This window comes from Capsicum annuum, chromosome 7 (genome assembly GCF_002878395.1).
Source record: "Capsicum annuum cultivar UCD-10X-F1 chromosome 7, UCD10Xv1.1, whole genome shotgun sequence".
Classification (NCBI taxonomy): domain Eukaryota; kingdom Viridiplantae; phylum Streptophyta; class Magnoliopsida; order Solanales; family Solanaceae; genus Capsicum; species Capsicum annuum.
In genome coordinates this window covers 224,211,409-224,226,918 of record NC_061117.1, presented here as the reverse complement: position 1 = coordinate 224,226,918, position 15,510 = coordinate 224,211,409, and the positions used below count along the sequence as shown (strand labels likewise).

The 15,510-nt window shown below is 35.2% G+C and overlaps 2 protein-coding genes across 3 annotated transcripts; one reads left to right on the top strand and one right to left on the bottom strand.

Annotated features, from left to right (window-relative positions):
- The first annotated feature begins 3,869 nt into the window (after positions 1-3,869).
- On the top strand, positions 3,870-5,235 carry LOC107876929 (putative glycine-rich cell wall structural protein 1). Its single transcript, XM_047393343.1, has 2 exons — positions 3,870-4,074; positions 4,409-5,235. Exons 1-2 carry the CDS (start codon positions 4,068-4,070, stop codon positions 5,140-5,142), a joined length of 741 nt encoding a protein of 246 aa, XP_047249299.1. The 5' UTR covers positions 3,870-4,067; the 3' UTR covers positions 5,143-5,235.
- A 1,461-nt stretch (positions 5,236-6,696) lies between these two features.
- On the bottom strand, positions 6,697-14,143 carry LOC107878742 (dihydrolipoyllysine-residue succinyltransferase component of 2-oxoglutarate dehydrogenase complex 2, mitochondrial). 2 transcript variants are annotated; one of them, XM_016725849.2, is made up of 15 exons: positions 13,951-14,143; positions 13,758-13,832; positions 13,222-13,296; positions 11,797-11,857; positions 11,688-11,715; positions 10,470-10,540; positions 9,174-9,248; positions 9,018-9,073; positions 8,880-8,924; positions 8,504-8,767; positions 8,309-8,403; positions 7,869-7,959; positions 7,683-7,793; positions 7,281-7,475; positions 6,697-7,191 (listed from the first exon to the last, which is right to left on the bottom strand). In XM_016725849.2, the coding sequence occupies exons 2-15, from the start codon at positions 13,806-13,808 to the stop codon at positions 7,000-7,002; spliced, it is 1,410 nt and encodes a 469-aa protein (XP_016581335.1). In that variant the 5' UTR covers positions 13,809-13,832; positions 13,951-14,143; the 3' UTR covers positions 6,697-6,999. The 2 variants fall into 2 exon arrangements, with proteins under 2 accessions (XP_016581335.1, XP_016581336.1); XM_016725850.2 differs by having other exon boundaries at positions 13,934-14,140.
- Positions 14,144-15,510: the final 1,367 nt, after the last annotated feature.

The following is a 15,510-nucleotide window of genomic DNA, read 5'->3' as shown; positions in this document are numbered from 1 at the left end:
AAGTTGAAGTTTCTTTTTTTTTGATGAAAAATAAACAAAAGAAAGAACAACGCAACGTCACAACATTTCATAAAAAGACAACTAAAATCGACTTCAAATTTAAGGCTACCTTAACACTAATCAACAAAGATGAAACAACACTCTAGACCCACAGGACAACATACGTGACATTCCTAATGAAGACCCTAAAGTTAAAACAAACTCGACACGAACTAACAAAGATACAACAATACAATGACATAAAAATAAAGGACTCAAACTAAGATAAGAAGTGCCCCTTCAAACTGTTGTGCCGCGTGACGACCCTGGCTGAGATGGACCTATCTGTGAAACTCTCGCCTTACCAGTCAAATTTTGCAACATACCCTGCAATGACACTTTTATATTCGAGAGAAAGCTCCTAGCACGTGTTGCTGCCTCTTGGGGAGTGCACCTGAAAAGACTGTTCTGATACCTTTCTACAGTTGTGAGCAACCCTGATAATTGAACTCTTAACGTCTCTACCTTGGCTCCCGCGCTTTCATCTTGACGTTCATCAACTATACATTCTTCCTGTATTCTCCCTCTAAGTTGTGCTGGTAACGGCCTACTAACACCCCGAGGAATGGATTGTAACCAAATTTCATATCTTGGAGTGTATCCTGGATTATCTAAACCTTCCTTGAGAGTATTTACGCCTTGCCACATTGCGTAATCCCAGAACTGCTCATATTTAATCTCATCCCTAACTTGGTCTCTAAAATACTCAACATCCTTTTGAAGGTCCATTATCGGTGGGACATCTTGCAATCTTCCCAACTGACGCATTACCCTAAGAGGAGTGTATGGTTGAGTACAATTAAGCCCCAACAGAACTAGAAGGAGTTGCATGCTACATCCGACCAAGATTGTTTTCGGGCGAAGCCAAAAATAGGTCCACAGAACATTATCATCTATTCTTGATTCGAGAAATTCAATCCATGCCTCGACTCCCACTGGCAATAAGAATTTGTCAAAGCGCATTCTTTCTTCCATGGCTTTCACTCGATCGGAGAGGCAACAGTCAATGGCATCTGATTTTTATCTAAGATGGAGCATGGCAATGCTCCATCATCTATAGTTGCAACACTAGATTACTTTCTTCGAAGAACCGCATCCCCCCTTGATCCTTATGAAATAAGGTCATCACTACAGATTGCAACCGAGTATTATTACGCCTTTCGTCTTATGGAAACACTAAAGTGCCTAACAAAGAGAGAGCAAAGATTTCAAGATGCTTTCTTTCCCATTTCTTCTTAGTTATATGAAATTCATCCCCAAAATAATCAAAACCTCCCAATGATCCGAATCGAGCGAACAAGTAATCTAAGGAAATCCATGATTGATTAAGACATCCCAAAAAAATATTCTTACTCTTTAAACCGCAATGCTAAAGAAAGCTCGAGCCAGTATGATTGCAGGCTCGGATCATATTTAGACCGATATAAGACAATCGACACAGACCAGATATTTCCGCCAGAGTAGGTGTCATCTCAAATTTTCCCAACCTAAACACCAAACTACTAGGATCTTAAAAAGTTGACGCTGCCTCTATCAGATCTGGACGGGGTGTGATATTCAAAAGCGATGTAAGATTGCCTAACAATTTTTCTATCTCATGCCTTTCAGAGTAGTTGAGCATACCCCACCATTTGATTAATTTTTGGGCACCTTGGAAACCATCAAGACCCTAGACCCTATGGACGGCTCCATCCTGTAACAATACACAGAGTCATGACTCATGATTCAATAAGGGCAAGAGAATTCCCCACCGTCGAGATTCTGACACAAAGAAGTGTCACATAACACAGGGACAAGCCGACCTATAACTCAAAATCGTTGAATGGAAACGCTAAGAAGACACAACCTAGCTAGCTATGACCACTAACAAATACTTGACTAAGAAGAAAATGGACCTTAACTAGGACTAGGACAACAATCGAACTTAAAATATTACCGGACCCACCGAGGGCTGCCTACATATCTCGCCCCGAGAGACGAGAATCAGGTATGCGTAGTTCGTACAGATTGGACAAATAAAGATTAGACAAACGATTGAACCCTAACCTAAGAGACACGACCATAAACACAAAAGCCATAAAGAACTCTAAAACTACGACACCCTCTTTTCTTCTCGATCTCACTTTTTCTTTCTTTTTCCTCTCTTTTTTCTTTCTTTCTTTTTTGCCAATTGTTTTGTCTACACACTTTACTTCTAACACATGCTTTCCCCAAATCAGTCCGTCGAATGACCACGTTACCCCCAGAGATGCAAACATTTAGCACGTAGAGATGCTTTAGAGGTGAGTTTCCTACAAAGGGCCACGCGGGTCCCGCTAGGTTTCAATATGATGCAAATAAACATGACCTAAAGTCTGACATACGCTAGGGTTCACTAACAAGGTTGTTCAGGAGAGCGTATGGTCGATAGTGCCTGCGACAACTGTCCACCCACTCCATACATCCGACGGCTCCCCCTCCTAAAATAAGGGTGACTCAACTAGAGTTCGTGTACACGACGTGCACTCCGAGACTTGTTGCAGAAAGAATTGACTCGGGTTATGCAAATAATGTCAGATATAAAACGGCAACACATAAAGAAAAAACTGTAAACAAAGAGCACGTAGGCACTCAACAATGGTAAACAATAACACAAAACAACACAAAATGTCTATACACTTATAGTGCCAAATTAAGCTGATACAAATCCCAACAAAAAATAAGCTCGAATTCTAAAAATTCCCCAGCAGAGTCGCCAGAGCTGTCCACCCCTTTTTTAACTCCCAAAAGATATTCATTTTAAAGCTTGAAAGGGTTTTTATTATTAAAGTGACAAAGTGACGATTTGTTCCAAAAAAGGATTATGTTTACATTCAAAACTCAGAGTCGCCACTTGGCATAATCTGGTGTGCCAAGTTACCTTTGGAAAATCCTTTTCGAAATGATCTAACTCTGTAAAACTGGTTTGCGAACAGAGATTCTGGCTAAGGAATTCTGTTGACCGAGGGGAAGGTGTTAGGCACCCCTCGATCCCTTGGTTTGACCATGGTCGCTTGGTGAGCGTATCGGCTAATTTGACACTACAAATGCATAAATCACACAAAGCACGCAAAAATAATCAATCACGCAAACAAAACAAAACAATCCAAAATTTAGTGTCCAATCCAATTATACAGTTCAAAATAAAAAAATGCATAAAATATAAAAAAATGCATAAAATATAAATCCTATCCTAAACTAGTAAATTGGGGTAATTACTAGTAGTGCATGTTGAATAGGTAGGAATATCCACTTGATCTTTGAATGTTAGCTAACTAAGGTTAAATAATACGTTTACCATAAAATGTAATTTGTGTACGATACCTTATGTTATTTAGTATGTTGTAAAGTGCATATTAGACTAAACAAAAAGATAGTAGCATATATGTTATTCTAGTATTTATGTTATTTTCTGAATTTGCATCCAAGTGTTACGTAAGAAAAAACATTTATTACGTAGTATTTTCTCCATTCATTTTTATTTATTCAGTTCAGTATACTAAAACTAGTTGTCTAACTTTACTTGTTTAGTTGAAAACCAAAAGGTAATTTATCATTTTGTGTCTATTTTATCATTTTAGTAAAATACTATTCACTTTCCAATATTTAGATTGCTTATAATTTATAGAGATGATATCGTAAAATTACTTTTCTATTTATTGTATTTTATCGAGTTTGCTAAATTAAACATGGACAAGTAAAAATGAATGAGGTATATATTAAGTCTTATCTTTAGTCAACATTTAGAAAATTAATTAGTCAAGAGTATTTAAGAGAATGTGCGTTATCCAAATTTTATATGCATGTTTTAAGTGGATTAATTATTTTTCACCCATTAAATATTACTGTTACAAATATAAATACTTATGTTCAGTTTTGGTTCTCACGTTAATTGTCGAGAATTTAATTATCTTCAGCTCTATATCTCTACTATATAAACTCATGGCATTGTGAATAACCATATCTTGTAAAATCACTTTATTTCTTCCACATATATAAAAACACCAAGAATGAAAAGTAAGAATTCTTCAACTTTTTTTTCTTTCCTTAAACTAATATACTATATGCTTATGTGTTGCTACTAAAATAGTATTGCTTAATTTATTGTAATTCTCTTTATTTAGTGTCGTGCATGTTTTGTACATACACTGAATAGGAAACAAATAGATACGCCAGAGAACAATATAATATATTCACATGATTTGAGATATATTTTTATTTTTACATACATTAAGAGTATAAATATTTTTACACTATCTATTTATTTTAACGTGATGTAACGTACAATTTACATTTTACGTGTTATTAATTTCATTAAGATAAAAACTTACGTATTTTATTTTGCATGCAGTGTCAGCACAATATTCAAAGGCATTCATTTTTCTAGTTCTTTTGGGGGTACTTGCATGTGCCACGTCATCAAGGAAACTTCAAGAAGATGATGCAGTAGCTACAGTTTTTCAAATCCCTGTTGAAAATGGCGTAGGATTTGGAGTTGTAGGAGGAGCTGGCGGCAGTAGTGGAGCTGGTGGTGGAGGCGGCGGCGGCGGTGGAGGAGGTGGTGGTGTTAATGGTGGAAGTGGTGCAGGGTTTGGATATGGTTTTGGTGGTGGCCAGGGATCAGGTTTAGGTGGTGGCGGCGGCGGCGGTGGCGGAGGTGGTGGAGGTGGAGAGGATGGTGGAAATGGTTCTGGATTTGGTTTTGGCTATGGTAGTGGCTGGGGGTCAGGCATAGGCGGTGGTGGTAGTGGCGGCAGTGGAGGTGGTGGTGGTGGCGGCGGAGAGGACGGTGGTAATGGTGGAGGATTTGGATTTGGGTATGGTCAGGGTCAGGGTCAGGGTCAGGAATCAGGTTCCAATGACTCCAGTAGTGGTGTCGGAGGAGGTGGTGGTGGTGGTGGCGGAGGTGGCGGAGAGGACGGTGGTAGTGGTGGAGGGTCTGGATTTGGCTATGGTCAGGGTCAGGGTTCAGGTTCCAACGATACCAGCAATGGCAGTGGAGGAGGTGGTGGTGGTGGAGGAGGCGGAGAGAATGGTGGTAGTGGATTTGGAAGCGGAGAAGGTTTCGATAGTGGTGGCATATGATCCAATAAATCTACATGCATGGAGTACAACCCTGCATGCATGGGAGTACTAGTAATTCCCCTCCCCCCCCCCCCAATCTTTAATCCTTTTGGAGATTTATTAAGAGTCGAAATGTAGTGTACTTTGTTACTCCAATTGGCAATATAATAAACTTTCCTCTTCTTAATTCCACTTCAATTCGTTATGACATGTTTCTTTTGCCAATATTAGAAGTTAATTTATAAACATTACTACTATAAAATACCTATTATAAACATTACTACTATAAAATACCTATTAAGTATTTCTTCCATTTTCTCTCTCTTGTTGCTTCTATATATAACCCATTTATAGAAATGTATATGGAATTGCTGCCTTAAATGAGTCGAGGTCTTATCAGAAATAATTTTACTATCTTTACGAGATATATATATATATAAGGACTTGGTACACTTCGTACCCTCCTCCTAAAGTCTCACTTGTGGAGCATATCATTGTTGTTGTATATGAAGATGCTAAATCTTTAATTATAATTAATATTTTGGAAAGTGCTTTAGAAAATTATGTACGTATTTCATAAAATCCTTTTATTTCTTGGATCATTGGAAGTCAACAAATTATCACGAAGAAAAATAATTTAAGTGCCAGACTTGCAACTTTGCACCAAAATATAAACAGCAAATGAGCTAGCATATACTCGAGGGGCTCGTCTGACCTCTTTGATGAGAAATTACACTAATTATGCAGTTTTGGTCTATTTTTACATTTTTTCAGCCTGCAGCCTGCATGGCATTGTCCAAATAACGTATATCGAAAACAACCTCTTTACTTTACTTTATCTCTCCTTTGAGGTAATGATATAAACTACAACACCTTAATCTCCAAACCCCACTTCGTAAAAATATACAGGATATATTGTTGTTGCAGCCTGCATGACATCCTTGATACTTTTGATTCTTTTTTCTTTTATCCTTTTATTGCCAAATAAGGTAAATTTAACAGTATGGTGTTTGATGTTAGTGGCTTGATTAATTTAAATTTATTATATATAAATAAGCTCACTAAAAAGAATAAAGTGCACCTTATTATCAAACAAAAAAATTTCTTCAAACTCAAAGACCGATACTATTACACCCTCTTTCCCTTTTCATTTGTCACCATTTAAACTTCAAGAGTCAAATTCTTTAGTTTTGATCCTGTATAGGGATATAAAGTTCTTAAGTTTTTTTAATAAAAATTTACAAAATTAAAAACTCCTAAAAAATAGTACTATAAGTCAAACTTTGATACAAATTGAAAAGCATGGCTAAGTTGGATTACAGTATATTCACAATCAACTTCGGTCCATGTAATGGGATTGCAACCCCCACCCCCCCCCCCCCCCCCCACCCCCACACACGAAGCAGGTGATTGCAGTTTAATACAGCATACGCCGTGCATTCCCACAAAATGGGGTCTAGGGAGGTAAAGTGTACGCAGTCCCATTAATCAATCTTAAAATAATGGGGACCAACATAAGATGAATTTCAGAAGTGTATAAACTACAATCCAGAAGAAAATAATGAAGCCAAAATGTCCAATTCAAAGACGGCTCAAGTTGGTTTAAATATATTGAAACAAGAAATAAATATCATGCAAAGTATATATAGTTGTGCAGAAGGGTAAATGGGGAGGGAATTGCAACATCTTTATGGCTCTACCTGCAAATCTCAAATATAGCTGTGACATCACAACTTGGTAAATAATCAGAGAGACCAAAGTAACACCGAAGGCCAAGAAAAACTCTGATATCGCCCATTTATTCTGGTTCTAAGTTTGAGTTTACACTCTGGTATACCCCGACGGGTCAAATCAAAAGCCAGATATTGTTTCCCATCTTCAAACATCAAGGAGCAAGCGGCGAGGATCTTCCACCACATCCTTAATCCTTCTCAAGAAGAACACTGCCTCTCTTCCATCGATCAGCCTATGATCGTATGTCAGAGCAATGTACATCATTGGTCTTGGAACGATATTGCCTCCAACGACCATCGGGCGACTGACTATTGAATGCATTCCCAAGATAGCAGACTACAAAATCAAGCAGCAAATTTTCAACGGTGAAATAGCTCTACAACTACAAGGTAAGTGCAATCACTTCCTACAACACATACACATACCTGAGGAGGATTTATTATAGGGGTACTAAGAAGACTTCCATACACTCCACCATTTGAAATGGTGAATGATCCTCCAGCCATTTCATCAATAGATATGCTTCCATCATTTGCCTTCTTAGCAAGCGTGTTAATTGTCTTTTCTATCTCAGCGAAATTCATCTGCTCAGCATTGCGGATAACTGGAACAACAAGACCCTGAGCAAGAGAAAACAGGAAACTTCATATCATGCCTAAAGTCTCTCTCTCTTGCAGTTCTCATTTTACTTTCAACATCTATAAAAACACTGCAAAAAACTCAAAAAATAGAGTCCATACAGAAGAGAGTTTGAAAGACAGTGAGACTAAGGAATACGTTTTGCCCATGTAATCTGAAACTTTGAGGCAAAGAAAGAGCTAGCTTGCCTTTGGTGTACCAACAGCGATACTGATGTCTATATAATCCCTGTAGATGATGTCATCGCCATCGATAACTGCATTAACTATTGGCTGATTCTGGAGTGCGCTAACTGCTGCCTGAAATTTATATAAGCATTTTCAGAGTTTGAGAATGAATCTATAAAAACAAACAGAAATTAGTCTTCTTCGTACTTTCACAAATCCAGACATGAATCCTAACTTCACTCCGTGCTTTTCAACAAAGGTATCTTTGTAATCAGAGCGGAGCTTCATCAAATTTGTCCTGAAAAGAACAACAATGAAGAAACAAATACATAAGGTTATCAGACATGCAAAACAAATAGTACTACATCACATACGATAAATGCCCACTCGCCTCCTAGGTCAGAACAGAGACCAGTCTGCTTCCTGGAAAATAAATTGGAAAAGGTAACTGAAGTTTATTACCTTAAATTCCACTTTCTGTTTAAGAACTTACTTTTTCATTTGTTAAGATAAAAACAAACAACAAGATTCAGATCTTCCAAAATCAAACTAGATCAATTTTCTGTTTCTTTAAACATACAATAAGATGTAGAAATATTAGCAAAAAAAGATAATGTGTATTATACAAAAGCAAAGTCCAAACTTACATATCAACTTCATTGAATGTCGTCAGCAAAGCAAATGTGTTCTGAGAATCTTTCAAACGTGTGGCAACTCTTTTTCTGAGCCTGGTCATGGGAACCTGTCATCAAAACAGATTATAAAAGTTTAACACACAGTAATTGCCAAGATACATAAAAGTAGTGTCAATGAGATTACAACAGCATTAGTTATTGACTCACTCGTCTTTCCCGTTCTTTGGGAGGAAGTTGGAGTTCAGTAGGAGAGCGTTTAGGAGGTGGAGGTGGACTTTCCTTAGGCTTCTCCTTGACAGGAGTTGTCTCAACTTGAGGTTTTGCCTTTTCCTCTTTCTTATCCTCAGCTGGAGGAGCTACTTTCTCAGAGGGCTTCTCAGATGGAGCAGCATGTTCCACACCCTCACCAGATTTTGAGATGACAGCAACTTTATTGCCTGGTTCGACAGTGTCCCCTTCCTTGACTACAAACTATAGATATTCGAAACCAGATTCAGAAGCTGTTGATCACAATACAAAAATGTAATAAACTAGGTGGTGGGAGGTTGACCAAAGCAGAGTTCCAGTGCCAAAGATGTTTTACCTTTTGGATTACACCGGCTTCAGGGCTGGTAACATCAATTGTTACCTATCAAATCAAGACCATCCAAATATTAGCCCTTAATCTCCAAAGAGACCTAAGATAAGGTGATCAAAATCAACTAATGTTAGAGCTATGTACCTTATCCGTTTCAATCTGAGCAATTGGTTCATCAACTTCTACTCTGTCTCCAACATCTGCTCATATAGGAGGAAAGATGAAAGAGAGTAGGTACAGAGACTCAATGAATACTACTTCATAGAAGATGGATCAGGGACCATATCAATAAAGACATACTCTTCAGGAACTTGGCCAGTGTCCCATCACTTATAGATTCACCCATATATGGAACAACAGCGTCAACGGTATCACCTTCATTACAATTATTGACAGGCAAATGAAAGGGAAAAGGGTGAGTAACTGTACCAATACAGAATAGGGGAAAAAGAATGACAGAAAAGGAGAAAGCAAATGAAAAAACAATTGAAATATAAAAGGAAGCAGTCAATTAATTATTTCATGGTGCACAAAGAATTCCACCATTGTTCAAACTGTAAACAAAGTGCCAATAACCTACTAATTCTTAATTTCCTCTACTCCACCAGATTCTAAGCTATGAGATTGGGTCATTAAACTAATTGTTAGCATCTTATCATATATTCTTTTAACAATAATGATTTCCACCTATTGACTAGAGTCATATTAACATCTGTGACCTTTGGATGCGAAAGCAACATTGGAGTGATCATGTAGTTCCAACGAGACGAAGATGATGGGATTGGTCCTTCTTGATGTCATCAACTATAATGACAGTCTTGATTCTAGAGATGATACAGAACATTATACGGAGTTGGAGTTGCTAACTAGCGATATGTTTTTTGAAATTGATCTGACTAGCTAAATCCTTCGGGTTGATAATGCAAATAATTCTTTCACTTCCAGATAGAAATTCGCAAATTACCACAACTGACAGCCAATCATTTGGTAATAGGAGATGATAAAATACCTGTAACTCTTTAGTATCTATATAAGACCAGTAGACGACAACTCCAAAAAGAGGAAAGGAGAGGAAAGGGTAACTTCACTTAACTATCTGAAGATAATAAAAATTTAAAAGAGAAGGTACAACTGACTTAGGAATATCCAACTGATAATTTATTTGTTCAACAGTTCTAAAGAATACAGGTGATGGGACCATGATTGGTGGAGCAAGGATTTTCAGTAAGGAGGGGGTTAAAATATGAAGAAGTACAACAACAATAACAACATACCCAGTATATTCCCACAAAGTGGGGTCTGGGGAGGGAAGAAGTAAAAACATCAAAAAGGCAAAAGGGTTCAACATCTACTATATGTAGATATAAAATAATTTTAACCATGTATAAGTAGTAGGATTTTCCAGAGAAGGTTGTTCAGATGAACCGCCTCGGCGCTACCTCACTCCGACCCTGACCATTATCAATTGCAGGAACAATACCAAGAGAACAAATAACATTTTTGAACAATATCATATTCACCGTAAAGCATGTCCGTGACTAATTTCATTTGTATCAACGTTCCAGCCAAGCTTAATAAATTACTATAAAGATATACCACTATTTGCACAGAAAGGCCTGCTCCAATTTGATAGAATTGAACTTGAGCTTAGATTGGTCACTGCCCCACTGCAAGCAATGTAAAAATTCATATAAGCAGCTGGAATGTGTGTGTGAGAGAGAGCGAGAGTTAACATATCACCAAGTTTTGTATTTTTTTCTAATTAAAATGCAACAACGAATATGCTTCACTTCCAAACAAGTTAGGATCGGCTACATGAATCAAAGCATCACAACAAGGTACACTAGCTAAAAATTTCCATATCCGAACACTCCCAACACCTAGACACTTCAAATTGGTTCAGGCATATTACAAATTATGACAACAGATGGTTTTTGGTTGGATTAAAAATGAAGTATCTAGGCTTAATTAGTAGCGCAGAGCTAAAATTGTTAACATATTTAATTCTCTTTGATTGCTATTCCTTTTCTAAATCTCAAGGAGATTCAATATAATCTTCTTTGCGTCAAGACTTGCTCAAGTGTTTTATAAGTTAGGCAATCAAATTGCATTAGGCAATCAAATTGCATTAACCGTTTTTTTGTTAGGAGTCCTTTTAATTGGTTATTTGGGAAAAACGATATTCCTAGACCCTCTAATTTATCGTAAATGAGACGAAACTAGATGAAAGAGGAACAGAAATAGAAAAATTCACATAGTCAACCCAACTTGTTTTGGATTGAGGCGTCTATTGCTTTGTACAACACGGTTCCTATATAGGTCTCTTGCTTCAAAAAAAATATATGAGTGGCATTATTGATATCACTTTAGGACATCCCAAATGCTTCAAGAAAATTTCAAAATATGTGATGTTAAATCTATGATGTCGTGCATAAGCAATTAACTAATCAAACAAACTTCAACAATTACTATAATAGTGTAAGTCATTTAACTTGTTTTCTTTTCTGCAAATGAAGATATGTGGCATGCACACACCGTCATACTCATATAACACAGGTACATTCACTAAAAGATGTCTAACATATCCATCTCCTCTGTGGACAGAGAGTAATTGATCTCAGCTTTTAGTTACTCATTCAACCAAATGAAAATACAAGCAGATAAAAAACTACAAAGCAATGGCAAATTCTACTGAGTGTGTCCTTGGCAAAGAAATATACAATTGCTAAAGTCGATAAAGGACATTGTGCGTGTATCCATGCTCTAAGTCTTGAAATACTATATGAAAGGTGTTTAGCAATAATAGATACTAACCTTTCTGGCCGCAAATTTGATGAGCACCCTGTATTAAGAAGTAGGCGTTCGTTATAACAGCTGACACCAGTATTAATGTATTGATTCATCATAGATTAATTACACGTACCAGGCAGTACAAGCTGATTGAAATTTCGCACATGACCACATTGTCTAGTAAGAATTGATATCTGTTCTCATTTTCAAAATATGTCACGACAACATTTTAAATGGGATTAGAAATAAAAACAACAGCAAGACAAATAGCATGAAGGCTCATGTTCAATATAATGAGGCGGAGGACATAAATAAGAGCCTAAATAGTTAAGTATCAGAGGGTTGCCATAGACAGTATGTCATAAAATCTGAAAAGCTTACTAAGTCGGAGCATAATGCTATAGAAGTGATCACAGCAAAAGGATAGCACCGATACATTGCATAAGGAGAAAGTAAGGATAAGCACAGGCAATCTTAACAATCGTTATGGTAAGATAAATTGAACAAAATAACTAATAACTAATTAGTAACTAAATTAACTAATTTGTCCTAAAAACTTATAACACATGCAATAATCCTGTGATGCCACTTGGCAAGATCTTGACAAGACTTTCTTGCTATTTAGTATATATAGAATATAGTACTACAACAACAACAACAACAAACCCAGTATATTCCCACATAGTGGGGTCTGGGAGGGTAGAATGTACGCAGTCCATACCACTACATCCGAAGAAGTAGAGAGGCTGTTTCCGATAGACCCCCGTCTCGAGAAAAAGGACCAAGACCTTAGTCAAACATCGCAAGCAAGCATACAATATGATAAAATAACAACGGTATGGTAAGAGTACTGACACTGCAAAATTTGAAACTGATGTATCAAAAATCTAAATAAATTAAAATTTTACTACACTAGAATCTAGAGAATAAGAAACAATAATCCTTCTCCGGAGAAATTGTACCAATATCAAAATGACTCCGTCAAATTCATTTATCAATAGTATGAACTACCAATTGATGACACTGTTATCAAAAGCAAAAAAGCTAAAAAAAAAGCTCGAAGCTCTATTGGGGTTTTAAGTGCAAATCGCTAATAAAGGTGTGGGCTTTAGTGAAAATATCAATTGTTTCGGATCGCCTATTCAGGAAGGCTCATTGGCAAGGAAAAGTATGCCTTGAAGACGACACTGAGGCTCACATTAAGCGACACGAAACGTTCTACATGTTTTGAGCCTCATTTCAAGGCTTAAGCGCGTCTTTGACAACACTGATCGATGACGATCAAAGTATTTCAAAATTATGGCTAAATAACGTGCTTATCCATAAAACGACCACGATTTAACAACTTGCCATAAAGTTCACTTGAGCTAAAAGGAAAAAAAAAACTCTTCTTTTTCTTCTATTTGCCAAAAGACATTCCAAAATCAATTTAACGAAAATTTCACCGCCATAAAAAGCAATTTAACTTCATATCCTATTAAGAACTCAATAAAAAAGAAAAAAATCTGAAAAATACAACCAAAAAAAAAAAAACGAAAAAATCTTAAATAGACATTACCTCTTCAACTGCAGCAGATGAAATTCTAGATTTAGATACAACAGGTCGAACTGTATGCAAATATTTCCTCACACACTGTCCAAAAAAAATCAAAATTTTCATTATATCAAAAAAAAATCCAGTAACTCATTATACAAATATGCAATTTATATATCAGAAAATCGCTATAAAAGCTAAAATTTTCCTCATATGAAAAAAAATTCAGCAACTCATTATACTAATATACAATTCATATATATTAAAAAACACTATGAAAGCTAAAATTCTCCTCATATCACAAAATTCCAGCAACTCATTATACTAATATACAATTCATATATATTACTAAAAAACGCTATCAAAGCTAAAATTCTCCTCATATCAAAAAAATTTCAGCAACTCATTATACAAATATGCAATTTATATATTAAAAAACGCTACAAAAGCTAAAAATTTCATCATATCAAAAAATATTCATTAACTCATTATACAAATACACAATTTATATATCAAAAAAAAAAAACGCTATAAATAAAGCAAAATCAGGAATTCAATACCGAGGTAGAAGAGGCGCTAGAAATCACTTTGCGTCTTAAAACGCCTAACATCGCAGCTTTATCGATCTCCTAAAACTGCAAAAAAAAAAAAATCAATACAACAAAAATCACAAAAAAAAAAATAATAATAATAAAAATTTATACGAATTTCTATTATATATGTAAACAGATCTTACTAAAATTGAGCAATTACAATGAAAATTTATGAGGAGATTGATAGGATTTTGGCAGCAATTGAAAATCAAAATTTGTTCAAACAGCTGCTGCGCTGAACTTTCTTTATTGAGAATTTTGTTTTTCCTTTTTTACTATTTGGCGATGGAAAATGCGATTCGTACTTGTCACCTTGTCCCGAAAAAGAGCTGGTAATTGACTTGTGTTTTTTATTATTATTTTTTTAAAAAAAAAAGTTAATATATCTAGAGAAACTTCAAGCCTTGAAAATAGCCTTTAATAGAAATATAATGTAAAGCTGCATAAATACACTAAGCTGCCTTATATATATATATATATATATATATACTGACTGTAATTATTGATCTAGATTACATATAATTAAGCTCCCTTTATTTGGTGTGTTTATACATTTTTTGTTTCAATTTATATGACGCGGTTTGAATTTTGAGAGTTGAATAATTTAATTTTGATGGTGTGTTTGACATGATTTTATGTAATTGGGGAAAAGTTATGTGTTTAGATCGTACGAAGTACTCTTAGGGTCGTTTGATTGGGAAATAAGTTGTTCTAAAATTACTGATGTCAGAATTAGCTGTCGGGAATTAATCATTTCAAATCTCAAAAAGGAATAAAAATAACACTACAATTTTGAAATAACTAATCCTGAGATGAGTTATTCCATGAATTTTCTCTCAATTAAATATGAAATAAATTCATTTTAAAATAAATTTCGAAATTAGTTATATGATATTCCTCCTACCAAACGATCCCTAAGTGGTTTGGATCGTAAGTATTTGAATCTTGAAAATTGAAAAGTAACACATAAATGGGACGGAAGGAGCAGTCGGTTTGGACTACACTAGAAAATTTCACTCTATAATAAATCACTTATTAAGTTTATAAAATTAAGAGATAATTTATCACGTATTATTAACTAGAATAATTTCCTCAATTCATTTTTTAAAATATTAAATTTATTATACTTGAAAAGTGATATAAAATTGTGATTCCATTTAGCAGCGTACCAGGTTAACACTAGACAGATAAAAATAAATCAAAAGTATATTTATATAAAACAATTTTATTCTCAAAAATAAAATAAAAAATTAATTAAAAATCGAAGAATGTTTATCATCCCATTAGCAAGTGACTCATCATTTCATAAAAGGCATGCGTATGACCTTCAAATAGAAACTACGATCTTCCTTCCATTTTAAGGGATACTAAGTTTATTACCACATAATCTCATGTTATATTTTAGATTATAAATTTTGAAAAAAATATTTAAATTATATATTCGATCAAATCATTCACATAAAATTTTAGAGTGAAGTTTATTGCCACACAATCTCATGTTACATTTTAGATTATAATTTTTTAAAAAGATATTTAAATTATATATTCGGTCAAATCATTCACATAAATTTTTAAAGTGACTCCTGAATTGGTCAATCTCAACAGAGGCAGAGTCAAAATTTAAATTAAAGCGGTTTAATAGTTGAATATAAACTAGTTAAAGGGATTCACAACTATTCTATACATTAAAAAATAATTTAATTTATATATAAATAGTATA

Coding starts and splice junctions, on each gene's coding strand:
- LOC107878742 (XM_016725849.2), bottom strand. CDS start 13,808: ATGTTAGGCGTTTTAAGACGCAAAGTGATTTCTAGCGCCTCTTCTACC. Junction 9,249..10,469: donor GCCTTTCTGTGCAAATAGTG/GTATATCTTTAT, acceptor ATTGTAATGAAG/GTGATACCGTTGACGCTGTT. Junction 8,404..8,503: donor CCAAAGAACGGGAAAGACGA/GTGAGTCAATAA, acceptor TTTTGATGACAG/GTTCCCATGACCAGGCTCAG.